Raw genomic sequence first — 16283 nt, 5'->3', positions numbered from 1 at the left:
ACAAGACTTTCAGAATCAAGCGGTTCCTGGCTAAGAAACAAAAGCAAAATCGTCCTATTCCTCAGTGGATTCGGATGAAAACTGGCAACAAAATCAGGTACAACTCCAAGAGAAGACACTGGAGGAGAACGAAGCTGGGCCTGTAAGGAGTCAACAATGAATGGCAAAACAATGATGAATCGGGATCCTTAATGAGTGTTCAACTACAAGATGAAGTTCAACATTTTCAATCTGGAGACTTGATTATGTTTAAGTTGGGAGTGGTTTCTCCAGTAATAAAATGTAGAACCTTTTGAAAAAAAAAAAAAAAAGGCTGAGGCAGGAGGATCACAAAACATGATACAGGGGAAAAAAATGTGTCAAAAACAAAGCTGAATAAAAACAGGGTCTTTTTTCATTACATCAAAATGTTGGCATTCTTTACTACTTAAGCCTCCTGAGTTTTTCAAAATTCAGTGTTTCCAGCAGGTGCAATCTTTTATGATATTGATATAGATCCAAAAACCTTCTTCTACTCAACCACTAATATTAAAAATATTTTCTGCATCCTCTCTTGTAGAGGAATGTGCTACAGTTGTAGAAAAAAAAGAATACTGCTTATAAAACTCAACCAAATCTCCCCGCCCCCCCTCGGTTTTTCAAGACACGGTTTCTCTGTATAGCCCTAGATGTCTTGGAATTAGATCTTGCAAACCAGACTGGCCTCAAACTCACAGAAATCATTCTACCTCTGCCACCTGAGCACTAGGAATTAAAGGCATGCACCACCACCACTCATCTCTTAAAATGGTCTATAGTGTTCAGAGGAAAATGAGAGAACAATTCTTGGTCCTTCTGTAATAAGCACTTACTGATCAGCTAGGAATTTTGACTTGTTACAGTTCAAGCCCCAATCCAAGCCATGAGTTACTAACTACACTAATGCTAAAGTTGATGTGGATACCTATGGTGGTGTGGAATGGCATTGACTCTCTCAGCCTCATATATATTCATGCTTAGTTCCCAGCTGGTAAACTCTCTAGGAGGTGTTAGTGGACATGGCCTTGTTGAAGGAGGTATGTCAGTGGGAGTGGGCTTTAGGGTTCAAAAGCCACCAGGTCCCCTGTCTGTCTCTGCCCGTGGAGTAGAGTGTACATGAAACTCTCAGTGACCAATCCAGCACCACGCTGTCTGCCTGTCTCCTGGCCATGACGATAATGGACTAATCCTCTGAAACTGTAAGCAAGTCCCATTCCTTTGTAAGAGTTGCCTTGGGTACATAGTGTGTCTTCATAGTAAGGATAGAAACAAAGACAATAACCAGTTGTCAACACCACTCAGTTATCTACAGCACCACACCACCTAAAGCCAGGTGCCTGTTAGGAAGATAGACCAAAGGATCAAGGATCAGAAGTACAAGCCATCCTTCAATATAAAGGGAGACTGAGACCAGTTCAGGGTGCATATACAAGATCTTGTCTCCCAAAAATCTTTAGAACTTGAATAAAAGAGAGAGAGGGGGGGGGAGAAGAAAAAAAATTATTGGGGGCTGGAGAGATGGCTTAGAGGTTAAAAGTACTGGTTGCTCTTCCCCGAGGTCCTGAATTCAATTTCCAGCAACCACATGATGGCTCACAATCATCTATAATGAGTTCTGGTGCCTCTTCAGCCATGGAGGTATACATGCAGGCAGAACACTGTATACATAATAATTAAATCTTAAAATTAATGAGCAGGGGCGGTGGTGGCAGTGGTCTACAAGATCTAGTTCCAGGACAGGCACCAAAGCTACAAGAAAAAAACAAAAAAACAAAAAAACAAGGCCGGGTGGTGGTGTGCACGCCTTTAATCTTAGCACTCAGGAGGCAGAGGCAGGCGGATCTCTATGAGTTCGAGGCCAGCCTGGTCTACAACAGCTAGTTCCAGGACAGGCTCCAAAGCTACAGAGAAACCCTGTCTTGAAAAAATTAAAAAAAATTAAAAATAAATAAAAAAAACACAGGGCGTTGGAGATATGGCTTGGTGGTTAAGAACACTGGCTGCTCTTCCAGAGGTCCTGAGTTCAATTCCCAGCAACCACATGGTGGCTCACAACCATCTGTAATGATATCTGGCACCCTCTTCTGGCGTGAGGGCATACATGGAGGCAGAATGTCGTATACATAATAAATAAATCTTAAAAAAAAAAATTGGCTAGCCAGTGATGGCACACTCCTTTCTCAGCATTCCGAAGGCAGAGACAGATGGATACAGTTCTAGGGGATCCAATACTGGAACCAGACTCTCATGTGGTGCACAAACATACATACCCAGACAAAGCACTCACACATAAAATGCATGCAATAACCGGGTGGTGATGGTGCACACTTTTAATCCCAGCACTCAGGAGGTAGATCAGGAGGCGGATCCCTGAGTTTGAGGCCAGCCTGGTCTACAGAGCAAGTTCCAGGAAAAACTCTAAAAACTACACTGTCCTGAAAAAACTATATATCCAATTTAAAGAGAGATGAGTTAGGATACAATCTGTAACCCCGGCACTTGGTGGGTGAAGGCAGGATGATCTGAGATTCAAGGTCACCCATGGCTACAGAACCAATTCAAAGACAGGCAATGTTACATAATATCCTGTCCTATTTTCTTTATAAAAAAAAAAAAAGAAAAAGGAAAGAAAGAATTTTGTTGCTTTTATTTTCTACGCTTATCAGAAGTGATAATTTATCCACTAAATAGTCTTTTTGTAGTTAGGGAGATAAATTTGGTAAAGTGCTTCTTTTACAAGCACAAAGATCTGAGGATGAGCCCCAGTATCTTAGGGTTGCTATTGCTGTGATGAAACACCATGACCAAAAACAACTTGGAAGGACAGAATTCACTTGACTCTTTTCCTCAATTGAGGCTTTCTTCTCTCCCGATGACGTCAGCTGTGTGAAACTCACATAAAACTAGACAGCACGCCTAACACCCATATAAAATGGCAGACATGGTAATCTCAGTGCTGAGGATATGAAAACACGGGGATTCCTGGAACTCACTGGCCAGCAAGTTTAGCCTTATCAGTAAACTCCAGGCCAGGATCCTATCACAAAGCAGGTGAGGGGTATTTCTGAGGAGTACACCCAATGTTCTCTTTTGTCTTCCATATTTGAGTGAACACGTGTGCCAACACAACCCAAAACATACACATGCACTCCTAATAAAATAGAAACAAATTAATCATCAAATTTCCTACAACACTAACTGTGGGGCTGAAGAGATGGCTTAGTAATTAAGAGCACTGGTTGCTCTTACAGAGGACCAGGGTTTAAGTACCCAAACATAAAAGGTCGTTCACCGAGCCACCTAGAACTCCAGTCCCAGAGTATACAATACCTTCTTCTGGCCTCCCATGTACCAGGCACACACACAGTGAACAGATATAATGCAGGCAAAGCACTCCTACATGTAATATAAATGATTTAAATGTGGACAATAACAGCGTTCTACAAGTGAGAGATCTGTCATAGATTACAGATGAATTAATAGAACAGAAAATATTTAAAAAGCTATGCAGTAGTGCATGTCTTAGATCCCTGAAGTTAGGATTATAAACAAAATAAAATTTAAAGTGGAAGTACTTACAGAAACATTACAGAATCATTTTATTACCTGTTAATATTTGTCACAGTCCTAATTAGTATTGAACTTGCCCACAAACTAAATTTCTTACTATGTCTATTATACTTAAAACTTTTTTCAGACTCTTTTATTTGAGACAAGGTCTCACTCAGTAGCTCTGTTGGCGTCACACTTCAGATTCAGTCTTCAAGCTGGCAATATGCTGAATTCCGCATTTAGATCACCATACCAGACTTAGGCACATAATAGTTTCAACTGCATTTCCCACTAAGAAATGACAAAGATGCTTCCTATTGCACATGTCTTGATATTTTTATGTTTGGGGGATATCCTTAATCTCACTTAAAAAAAAAAAAAACACATTCATTTGGGTATCCGTGCCTAAGAGTACTTACTCACTGCTTATGAAAGAGTAATCTGGAAATCCTTTCTTTATTCTAGATATTTCTGGCAAATGAGAAATAAAATGAAGTCAAGATTTAACCCCTTACAGTTCCCCATCAACAAAAGTATCTGTGAAGGGAAATTACTCATTGTAATTTCAATCAAATTCAGAAGTTAAAGATCCTCTGTACCATTTAAAGAAGAGGGGGCATGCTTTCCAAGAGACAGTTACCACCTCCTATGTGAATATGCCACTTGTAAGATCTCTTCACCTCTCTTCAGAAGAGAAGAGGAAATAAGAAAAAGCACCTGGTACAGAATCCCAATTCCCACTTAACGGGTGTGAAATACCCAGAATGCCGTAAGATCACACAGGTCTTGTGTGTTGGCTATCACACTGTCCTCTCTGTCAGCCTAGAGGCAGAAAGAAAAGCAAGGCTTATAGAAGGATGCTAATTCAGGAGAAAGTGGCACTAAAAGTATCCTAAATCCCAACTCCATAGGGGAACCAATCCAATATACCCGTTTTAGATAAAAATAAGTAAATAAATAAAAGGGGAAGAAAAAAATACAAACAAACCAAAAAACCCATTGTTGGTGTAGTTTTCTGATACACGTCTATGACACAAGTAGTTGGGAGTGTGAAGGTCAAAAGTTCAAGTTCAAGGTTACCAGTTTGAAACATCAGACACGCCTCAAAAAAAAACAAAAACAGTCTAGCAGTGATGGTACTTTAATACCAGCACTCAGGAGGCAGAGAGAGGTGGATTTCTGAGTTTGAGGCCAGTCTGATATACAGAAAGAGTTTGGAGACAGCCAGGACTATATGGAGAAACCCTGTTTCGAAAAACCAAAATACAAACAAAAACCAACCAACCACCACCGTCACCACAACAAAATAGCAGAGAACCTGGGATGTGGCTCAGTGGCTCAGTATGTGCTTAGCATGTGCAAGGTTCCATGTTCATCTCTAAGACCAGAAGAAAAGAGAAAACAAGAATAACAAAACCAGTAGAAGAATGGTGGGGGAAAATGGAAAAGACAACTACTTCTGTGAGGAAACCCATTATTGAAAATTTAAATTATCAGTGGGAATAAACAAGCAATGAAGGAGATGCAAATCTTTTCTAACACTGTTTGAAAAGTAAGTAATTTGGTAAAAAAATTATGAGTTTACCAAGAACTTCATTTTTGTAGCACACTAGTAAGTAATAAAACAACTTAACCACGTACAGTTCCAGAAAGGACATCATGGGGACAACAGTTGAGAAGGTGGCTCTTGCATACTCTGTCATCGCTGAATTTGATTCGTTGTCGAGTAGTATCTCCTGTAATATAGGAAAGTTAATAATACTCAAGGTTAGACAAACAGACAGTGTTTATATTCTGAAAGTCCTAGTTATTACTAGCTTTTGGTGTCTGACTATCTACTTACAGACACTTATAAATCAACCCAGGAGGGATTAGTTTTTTATATGCCATCCTATAGAAAAACTATTTTAGACAACATGCAATTGCAGTATATGTACTGCAAATGTAATTCAAATAGTCAAAGTGGGAAAGCAAAGCATTCTGTTAAATAAAAGTACTTCAGAAAAGCATAGGATTTTAGAGCAGGAATGGACTTTATTTATTTATAGGTTATCAAGTCCAACTCCTTCATATTGCAGATGAAAAAAATGAGGCCCCAACAGGTTAAGCAACTTGCAGCAGACCCACCAAGAGTTTCTACTGGTATACAATGGTCTCTTGACAGTAAATACTAATTTATTTTGTAATTATTTACATTAATTGAAAAACATAAAAAAATAATCTTGCAAACATTGCATACACACTGCGAATCCCCACTGAACCCCAGACGCCATTTCTTCCACTATTTTGTTCCAGTTGAAGTGTCTCCCTTTTGCTGCTGGGAGGAGTTAGAGGGTAGAATAAGGTGTTTAAGAGTGTACAAACCTGGAAGAAGGACTTACACACCAGTCAAACAAGGGCACATTGCCTAAATGAAATGTTAACTTTAATACCTCCAAAGATTCTATATTCCATGTTTTATGTGGTCTGTGCTACATTGCCAAACCAGGCAAAATAAAATATATTCTGTGCTCACATAAAAGAACACAACTCCTAAACAGAAGCAACCAACCTACTTATCAAATATAGCTATTTACTCAAAAGCTTAAAGAGTCTAAGAAAAGGAAAGGTAACTAGAAAGAGTACAAAATACAAATGTTAGTTACAACTTTTTTTTTTTTTTTTTGCTTAGAATCTCTGAAGAAATAAAAGAAAAACTCACACGGTCGTTTCCTTTATGCAGAATGATAAGCCCTAAAGAATGTGGTTTAGCCTTAAATTGGTATCACTGATAAATGAAAACCTACTGGTGAATTACTGAAGCGAAAACTGTTGAAACAAACCAAGAGAGATTGTAAATACCTCTGTAGTTCACATGATACCTAAAGTACTCCAAACATTTCAACTAGGAAGCAATTCTTAAGTTCTGTACTTTCATATGTGAATACCAAACAAAAAAAAAAGTTCAAACTTTACCCCCTTTAAGTGGTCTTATATTGATGAGCTTAACTTAAAGTCAACTAAACACTATGGGGTAAGATTTTGTTCAGATTGTTTTAGCTTGGTTAAGAAGATGTAAAGAACATTCTGATTTGCAACTAGGACACATACATTTTTAAGAAAGATAATTTGCTAAACTCATAGCTTCAGAGCATTTCAACAATAGGTTTTCTGAGGCTAATCTCTAGTATGTTATTTGTGATACAATTTGGAATAATCTATTTAGTGTTCAAGCCTGCTACTATAATATGTTACTTTGATGGACTTTTGTTTTCTTTTAAACACAGCTGCTTCTGTTCCACATTCATTAACACATCTGAAAAGTTAGTGATAACTCACGGCTCGGCGAATGCGGGGCCTTTCTGAAACTCCCTTGCAGATTGAAGTAGGCAGGCATAGATACATTGAACCTTTACAAATAAAACAAGGGGCCAGATTGTTCAGTTTGTATAGAATAGACTCTGCCAGCAATTTCAATACAGCACCTAGAAGTACATGTTGACTGTAAAGATTCTTGTATATGAAAACAAAAGTGAACAAAATCAGAGTGTTTATTTTCTGTTTTGTTTTTACAATACTGACTTAACAAGTATAAGCCCAGAAAAAAAAACATTACTGAAGATAGCTAAAGCCCAAGACTGGAACTCTACAAGTGGACCTTGGGTTACATGAGAAATGTTTCTTTCAAAGTATGTTTCAAGGAAGACAAGTTGAGTGCCTCAATCTCATTCAAGAACCAAACTACCACAAGCTCACATGAGAAAGCTAAAACTATAATAGAAGCTTTTTGATCCTAGAAAAGCTTTGCTTAAAACTCTACTGTGATTATGTTAAGAATTTTTTAAGTAATAAATTTCTAAGGGGGGGAACTTACTAGGAATCACCCTGCTACACCTGTCTAAGCTTTCTGGTAATGAAACAGCAATGTCAGTTCAGTCTATTGTAAAACAAGACTCATGGGTAGAAGGGGTAAAAATGAGGTCTTAGACTGAGTTAAAATTTACAGATGTTTTATTAATCAAACATCTCATCTAACAGGGTGCCCATTTTTGCTTAAGAAATCACATTAGGTGTATTAACAAGGGATACATGCCCTGAAGAACACTATCAGAAAAACATGAACAATTACAAATATATAAACATAGTAACAGTAGCCCCAGTGAGCTTTAAAATAATAAAGAAATCAATTTCTATAAATGCCAAAAAAGCATCTAAAATATTCCACTACAAATAAGCAGGTACTCCATTAACACTTGGTAACTGTAGAAAAAATATGAAATATAGCTTTCAAATATTAGCCATTATAAAAATCTTTTTACTAAAATAATAAAACTAATAGTTCAAAATAAGACAATACTCTGAGAAGGACATGTAAATGAGGATCTTTCTATTGATATTTTAAAAGTTCTACTTAGGACTTTATGGCTAATATTTTCAAACAGTTTGGCTACAAAAATACAAAGTCATGCAGCATTTGAATAAATTTGGGCTTATGACATAGTATAATTTAACTACACAATTTTAAAACAGAAATGCTTGTATTTTTATCTTTGTCACAACATCTGGCCCAAACCATGTTTTTCAAAAGCAACTAGGTAAAATACAAACCACTTAGAGAAAAAAATAAAGGGGGAAAAAAAAGACTACAAAGGGAATGACAAAAGATTCTTACAATACAGGATTTTATCAATTTAACATGCTTAATGTTTGTGTTTCCTGGTCATTGAATGATACAAATATTCACGTGTTTAAAAACTAATAATAAATTATGGGGGAAACTATCCTGTCACAATGATACTAGCTAGATCCTAATCATTGAATCAAACCTATTAGTTACTCTATCCTCTGTGCTACAAAATGGAGTTACAGAGCCCACATTTTCACTACAGAAATAGGAAATAAGTAACAAGACAAAATAACATGATTCAAGTGTCAAAGGGATATTTTAAACATACTAGAACTACCATGTAAAGGTTGGAAAAACTGGGAAAGGCTTCATTCAGGGAGTAGGTAGAAGCCAAAACCTAAACGCTTCAGGCAAGACTTAAGAGGAAAGAGGAACATTCCAGATCAGAATAGTATCTTTGACAAAGTTTACAAGGACTTGAAGGTTTGGGGAACAGTAAGTAAACCATAGTCAGCTTTGGCAAATGGCAGAGTATGTCTGGGAATACAAATTGGAGCCAAGGGAACAATTTTTGGAAGGTGAAATTTGGTTCTTAAGATCTTTCTTCAATATGTATTTATTGTATATAAATGAACTTTTCAAGAAATTTTTGAGCTGGGTAGTGGTGGCACATTCCTTTTATCCCAGCACTCAAGAGGCAGAGGCAGGCAAATCTCAGCAACATCAGTCTGGTATACAGAGAAAGTTCCAGTAAGGCCATGGTTATACAGAGACCCCAAACCCTATCTTGGAAGAAAAAAAAATTTTATGAGGCAGTGATTAGACCAAGTATAGTCAACAACAAAAACAAATTATTTTACCTATAAAAACATGTCTCTCTGACCCATGGCCTCCACAAAAATTAATTAAGTTTTACATATAACCACAATTCAAGATTTTAGAATGAGGAATTAGGCTTTTTATGCTTAAGGCACAGTCTCAGGTAGCTCAACTAAACTAATTATACAGATAAAAAAATTATCACAATTCTGATGTTCCTGCCTCTACCTCCAAAATTCTGGAATTATATATAGTCATGTAATACCACATCCAGTGAGTGAGGACTCTGATTTAAAATTTTGGGTGGTCACAAATTTTTCATTGAATAGAAGCACCAAAGTTCTATTAATAATGTCCACCAAACAACTATCTTCAGAATTACAACTCCATTGCCTTCTTTTGTACAATCCCTTCTTGGGCGTCATAAATTGTAAAACTTGAAAACAGCTGGGTCACAAGTATACAATAAAACTGAAATGCATGCTACTTAATTCTCTAGTTAGAAATGAACATAAGGTGATACTGAAGCATCAGTTTCACAGGGGGAAATAGAAAGAAAGGCCTCGTCTAAAACCAGGGTTCCCATTCAAATGTATCCAATATTGCTCTCAAAATTCCCTTCAATCTGCTGTGAAAGAAAATGAGCCCCACTGCAATAACCAATATTGAATTATGATCCTATGACCTGATATAAATTTTATTAGTAGCACATAAAACCTTGGCCTAAGTAGTATCTGACATTATACACAGTGCATGCTATTTTCCCAAAACCCACCCCTCCCCCTCAATTTCTCCCACCCTCTCCCTCCCTTACAAACAATAAACCAAATCAACTTTCATTTATTTAGGTGCTATTTTAAAAACATCAAAATTTTACTTTACCCATTCTCTCCGATGCTCCCTGTATTTTTTTAAGCTGTGAGTGGATGACCATGCTATGTGATCAACAACTGTGAAGTTAGCAAAAGTGAACTGAGTTTAGTATGGTAATTTCAAAAGAACCTTAAAGTTTGTAATACTTGACATATTTAATTGTATGCAGAATCCTATCTTACTGTATATCATCAGGCATTAATGGCAAGCATTATAAAAGCAATCAATATTTCTTTGTACAGATTTAGCTCAGAGCTCAGCTTAGGAAAAACAAAGAGTAGAGCAGGAAATGCATCAGCATACAAAGCAATGAAAGTATCCCATATTTAACAGTAAAGGCAGAGACAGGAATGTTCCCCCACATTTTCTAGTATAACAAGCAAAGTGTTCACCACCACCATCTGTAGGACCTTTTATCACTCAATTAGCTTGGTACACAACAGGCTCGTCGTTCAAGACCTACACTCCCTCAGTGATAGGAAAACTAAAGCTAGAAAGAAGTATAGAGTTGAAAATGATTAGCTTCTTTGTTTGCCTACCCTCTTTTGAATCCCCCAAATAAAAAGAGAAGCTTTATATAAGCTTTATATAAGCTGCACATTCACATTAATAGTGTAGGAATTACATAAAAACCTATATCCAGTTTCTCAACTATTCCAGGGCACGGAGATAACTTAAGAAGTGTACAATTAAATAAAACCTTGCATCTTCCCATGAGCAAAGCTAACTACTATCTACTATACTGAAAAGTCAGCTAACCTAATCACTCTTATAATACAGTCCTCCTTGCACCTTACAAATCTCATTTATCTTTAAGTCCTTTAACATTCACTTATATAAACCTTTCTGCAACTGGTTTTTGCTTTTGAGACAGAGAAGCTAGGTTAGTGCCTCAAACTATAGCTCATGATCCTTCTGCCTCAGCCTCAAGTACTGGGATTATACCTTAAAATTACTTGTGCTCTTACTTTTATGTATATGTATGTGTATACATGTATGTATTTGTGTCATACTTGTGCCTGGTGCTCTTAGAGGTGAGAAGAAGGAACTGGAGCACAGCTAGTTGTGAGATGTTATGTGAGTACTGGAAGCTGATACAAGAGCACAAGAACAGCAGTGCTCTTAACCAGTCATCTTTCCAGTCCCCTAAGTACTTCTTGTTTGGGGATTTTTTGGGGACTGGGGGGAAACAGAGTCTCCTGTAACCCAGGTGCCCAAAACTCATTATCTAGCTGGATGACTTTGAATTTCCGCTCTTCTTGCTTTCACCTGCCAAGGGATTAAGTGTGCATCACCATGCCCAGTTTTTCTTAAGCTACTTTATAAAATACTTTTTCCCTTCATGCTACCTTAGTAAATGTATTCAGTCTGAGCTACTGTATATTTAAGCAATTTACATTATGCTTTATAAAAGGACTCAAGACATCTAAATAATAACATCATATATTTTATACAAAAGCAAAGTTACAAGTCTTCCAACTGAATGTCAAGATATTTGTTTCTGAATGTATAGGTCACACTTAGTAGTAGCAGCGTTCTCTCTTCAGAAAATGTAAACATAATGCTATTTACAATTTAGAAAAGGCTTTGATTAATATAGTCCTACATTTTTTTTACCTTTTTTTTTTTTTTTTTTTTTTTTTTTTTTTTTTTTTTTTTTTTTTTGGTTTTTCGAGACAGGGTTTCTCTGTGGCTTTGGAGCCTGTCCTGGAACTAGCTCTTGTAGACCAGGCTGGTCTCGAACTCACAGAGATCCGCCTGCCTCTGCCTCCAGAGTACTGGGATTAAAGGCGTGCGCCCCCACTACCACCGTCCAGCTAGTTCTACACTTTAATAATCATTAATAGCTACTAGTATAATTTTAACCATAATCCTCCTGACAAGCTTAAAAACTTTCAAATATTTGTATCTGAAGGAAGGAAAAAAAAAACTACCAAAGTAAATATTTGTGGAAGTTAGTGGGGAAGAATAGGAGTTAGAAATAGAGTTTAACTATGCAGCCATGGCTGGTCTCAAACTCAAACACTTTCCCTCCCCAGTCCTCCAAATTCTGGAATTATAAGCATGTACCATGCGTAGCTAGTAATTTGAATGGTGCTGTATAAGATCAAAGACTTCTGATATTTTACAAACTTTAAAAATCTCACTTATGTATGAAAACCCATGTAACAAAATTATTTTAAAAACTGAAGCTGGGGGGCTGGAGAGATGTCTCAGCGGCTGCTCTTCCAGAGGTCCCGAGTTCAATTCCCAGCAACCACATGGTGGCTCATAACCATCTGTAATGAGACCTGTTGCCTTCCTTGCCAGCAGTACATCGTATGCTTAATAAATAAATGAATAAATCTTAAAACACACACAAAAAAACTGAAACTGGCCAGGAGGTAGTGGCACACGCCTCTAATTCCAGCATTCAGAGCACGGGCGGGTCTCTATGACTTCAAGGCCAGTCTGGTCAACAGAGCTGAATTCCAGGACAGCCAAGGCTACAGAGACAAACCCTGTGTGGAAAAACAGGCTGGAGAGACGGCTCAGAGGTTAAGAACATTGCCTGCTCTTCCAAAGGTCCTGAATTCAATTCCCAGCAACCACATGGTGGCTCACAACCATCTGTAATGAGGTCTGGTGCCCTCTTCTGGCCTTCAGGCATACACACAGACAGAATATTGTATACATAATAAATAAATATTTAGGCCGGGCGGTGGTGGCGCATGCCTGTAATCCCAGCACTCGGGAGGCAGAGGCAGGTGGATCTCTGTGAGTTCGAGACCAGCCTGGTCTACAAGAGCTAGTTCCAAGACAGGCTCCAAAGCCACAGAGAAACCCTGTCTCGATAGACAAAAACAAAAAAACAAATAAAGCTAGAGAAAGGGTTTACAGCAAATTTAAGATGCTAACAGAACAGTAATGATGGAAATATAAGAACAGACGAAATTCTAAAGAAACTCTATTCCGGGTTTGGAGAGATTGCTTAGTGGTTGAAAGCACTGACTGTTATTCCAGAGGGTCAGTTCCCACATTTTTACAAATGGATCACAGCCATTTGTAAAAAGATCTGGCGCCCTCTTTGGGCGTGTAGGAACTACAGCTGGGAGGTGGTGGCACACGCCTTTAATCCCAGCACTCGGGAAGCAGAGGCAGGCGGATCTCTGTGAGTTCGAGACCAGCCTGGTCTACAAGAGCTAGTTCCAAGACAGGCTCCAAAACCACAGAGAAACCCTGTCTCAAAAAACCAAAAGAAACTACATTCCAAAGATACATTTTACCTTCTGTTCCAGTCTAGTCTTCTCTCATTTATACAAAGCAAAGGGTCTTGCCAAATAACAAAAATCAGTGCCATTATATTTTGGGGACATCTACTTTAAGAGCTTTTTATCAGCGTACTTCTCAGATTTAAGAGACACATTACTAAATTGTTACCTAATTAAACCAACAAGTAGATTAACACACCACACAGGCAGGCATAGTGCCTCATGCCTGCAGCCTCAGAGTCTGGCAAGTTGACGCAGTAGGACTGCCATTAGCTTGAACAGTGATATTACATAGTGAGTTCTAGAGCAGACTGAGGAGCTACAGAGTAAAACCTTGTCTCAAAATATTGCATAATAAGCTTATAAAGAATTAATATACATAAACACAAATGTCAAAAGTTGCAACCTACTAAACCTTTTTTGATCAGAACTGCAGTTCATTTCTGATACAGCAACACTTGTACTCTGATTATTTGGTGTCTATCTAGAATTTCCTACATAAAAATTAGAAGCAACAAGCTACCTTTTCACATTTTTAGTTTCTTTTGAGACAAGGAATCTCTCAGTGTAGACCAGGTTAGCTAGAATTTATGATTCTTCTGACTTAGCTTCCCAGCTTCTGGAATTATGGGTGTATAGCATATCAGGATTAAAGGCTATTAGAGAAATAGCTGAAAAGAACCAAAAGATGATTTATCCATTAAAAAGACTCCCAAAGAGCTGGGTATGCTGGGGCTCACTTCTAATCCCAGCACTCCTGAGGCTGTTTCAGGATATCAAGGCTACTTTTGAGACCTTGCCTCAAAAAAACAATCAAGCTCCCAATTATTCGAAATAACTATAAACATTCCCAAATCAAAAATAAACAAAGGAAAGAAGAAGGAAAAAAAAGAGTACTGAAAAACAAGTGGAAACCTAAGTACGACATAAATTGAAAAACACTGCCATCAGGAAAGAGGTGAACCCTGAAGCTAAAAAACAGGACAGCAGAAAAATTGTGTACATCACATTTACAAGGGATGTCTCTGGGGACTCTGCCATTCTTTTTATAATAGGACCAAAATAAGCAAAGTTTTACTTGTTTATTAATGTAAGTGCTTGTTTTCATGCCGGGTGGTGGTGGCAGGCGGATCTCTATGAGTTCGAGACCAGCTTGCTCTACAAGAGCTAGTTCCAGCACAGGCTCCAAAACCACAGAGAAACCCTATCTTTCAAAACCAATAAGAAGAAAAAAAAAGAAAGAAAGAAAAGAAAATGTGTTGCCAGATGGTGGCGGCACACACCTTTACACCCAGCACTTAGGAGGCAGAGGCAGGTGGATCTGTGAGTTTGAGGACAGCCTGGTTTACAGAGTGAGTTCCAGCACAGGCACCAAAACTACACAGAAAAACCCTGTCTCAAAAAACAAACTAAAGAGCGTTAAACATACATGTTTGTAAATATTTACATATTAGATTTTTTGGTCTTTCTGGAATTACTGGTAGGCTCACGCCTATGATCCAAGCACTCAGGAGGCAGAGGCAGGATCACCACCTAAATTCAAGGATAGCTTGGGGGAGAGACAGAGAGAGACAGAGAGAGACAGAGAAACAAACAAACAAATGAATCAAATACACCTCAAATTTCTAGGAAAAAGAATTAACTTGAAGAGAGAGGCAGGCAGGTCTTTGTGAATTTGAGGTTAGCTTGATCTATACGGGGATTTCCAGGGGAGCCAAAACACAGAGACCCTATCTCAAACCAAACAAAAACACAAAGACTAAAGCAAACTGGGGGACACCAAGCAAAGTAGTTGAGATTCTACTGCTATCAATGAATTATATCCTAAAGTTTGTCAATTAACAATCGATTAAAACACTACTGTGGGGCTGGAAAGATGGTCCAAAAGTTAAAGAAACTTGAATGCTCCTGAAGAGAAAACCTAGCCTTGTTTTCCCACACCCACACCAGGCAAGTCACAACTGCCTGTAACTCCAGTTCCAAGGGATGAAATGACTTTTTCTGCTCTCCTCTGGTACCGCTAACATGATGCACATACAAACAGGCATATATATACAAATAAATTTAAAAGCAAAGAACAACACAAGTATCAAAAAACCACCAGCCATAAATATTTCCTCTAATACTACAAATTAAATTGTGACAGATTCATCATACTATTAAGTTTCTAGTACCTTAGATAAATCATCTCTTTCCTAGGAAGAATGTCCCTCTCTGTCCCCTTCCATAAACCAGAATCATGCTCTCCCCGGGGTTTCTATTGTCGTGTTCCTATTTCACATTGCCACTATTAGTAACATCTTAAGGACTGGTGACTCTCATGAACCAAAACACTGAAGAAAAAACTGAGAAGCCAAGTTAAATAAAGGGATTTCATTCTGCAGGTCTAGATGACCTCCCTAGAGATAACTGAGAATGCTCCATTTCAAAAGTTTGTCATTTCTGGTTAGTCATTCCTACTCATGGGCCAGGATATATGCTGGATATATACTGGCAAATAACTTTACATCTTTTTTTTGTTTTTGTTTATTTTAATATTTATTTATTTATTTATTATGTATACAATATTCTATCTGCATGTATGCCTGCAGGCCAGAAGAGGGCACCAGACCTCATTACAGATGGCTGTGGGCCACCATGTGGTTGCCGGGAATTGAACTCAGGACACCTTTGGAAGAGCAGGCAGTGCTCTTAACCTCTGAGCCATCTCTCCAGCCCTAAACTTTACATCTTATTATGAATACCTAGAACAGTATTTTCCAAAATATGGAGTTGGCACAAGGTTTGGGGTGTTTTTCAATTTCATCAAGATACTTACCAAACAGAAAGAAACATTAACTCAACAAAGAAGTCTCTATTGGCAATATTATTCTATTTAATATACCTGACAAATTCTAACCTTTAATATATGGAATTCTAACAAGCTAAACATGGTAATGTTTTCCCTCAATCCCAGCACTTGGGAGGCAGAAACTGGCAGATCTCTGTGTTGAGGTTAGCCTGTTGTATTGAGTTCCAGGCTAGTGAGAGCTACATAGTGAAACTCTGTCTCAGAAAAAAAAAAAAAAAAAAACAACTGTCTGTATCATTATCATTAGCCTTTTTATTTGTATTTATTTTTATGGCAATACAAATATCTTTCTATAATTAACTTACAGGGGTTT

The 16283-nt window shown here is 37.8% G+C and overlaps 1 protein-coding gene across 8 annotated transcripts in view; it reads right to left on the bottom strand.

The window, feature by feature from the left end:
- Positions 1–16283, bottom strand: part of LOC101986322 (putative RNA-binding protein Luc7-like 2) — a 58515-nt gene that overhangs the window by 32446 nt on the left and 9786 nt on the right. For 3 of the 8 annotated variants that reach the window (XM_005365841.2, XM_005365843.2, XM_026788574.1), the window contains exon 2: positions 5212–5306. In XM_005365841.2, coding sequence (XP_005365898.1) covers positions 5212–5306 — 95 coding nt within the window. Of the gene's footprint in view, positions 1–5211; positions 5307–6888; positions 6960–9877; positions 9948–16283 lie in introns of those variants that run through there. The other 5 variants (XM_013353251.2, XM_026788570.1, XM_026788573.1 and 2 more) reach the window with 3 other exon arrangements.

The sequence above is a fragment of the Microtus ochrogaster genome, unplaced genomic scaffold, assembly GCF_000317375.1.
Source record: "Microtus ochrogaster isolate Prairie Vole_2 unplaced genomic scaffold, MicOch1.0 UNK4, whole genome shotgun sequence".
In the NCBI taxonomy this organism is placed as follows: Eukaryota; Metazoa; Chordata; class Mammalia; order Rodentia; family Cricetidae; genus Microtus; species Microtus ochrogaster.
This window is presented reverse-complemented; position numbering and strand designations above follow the sequence as displayed.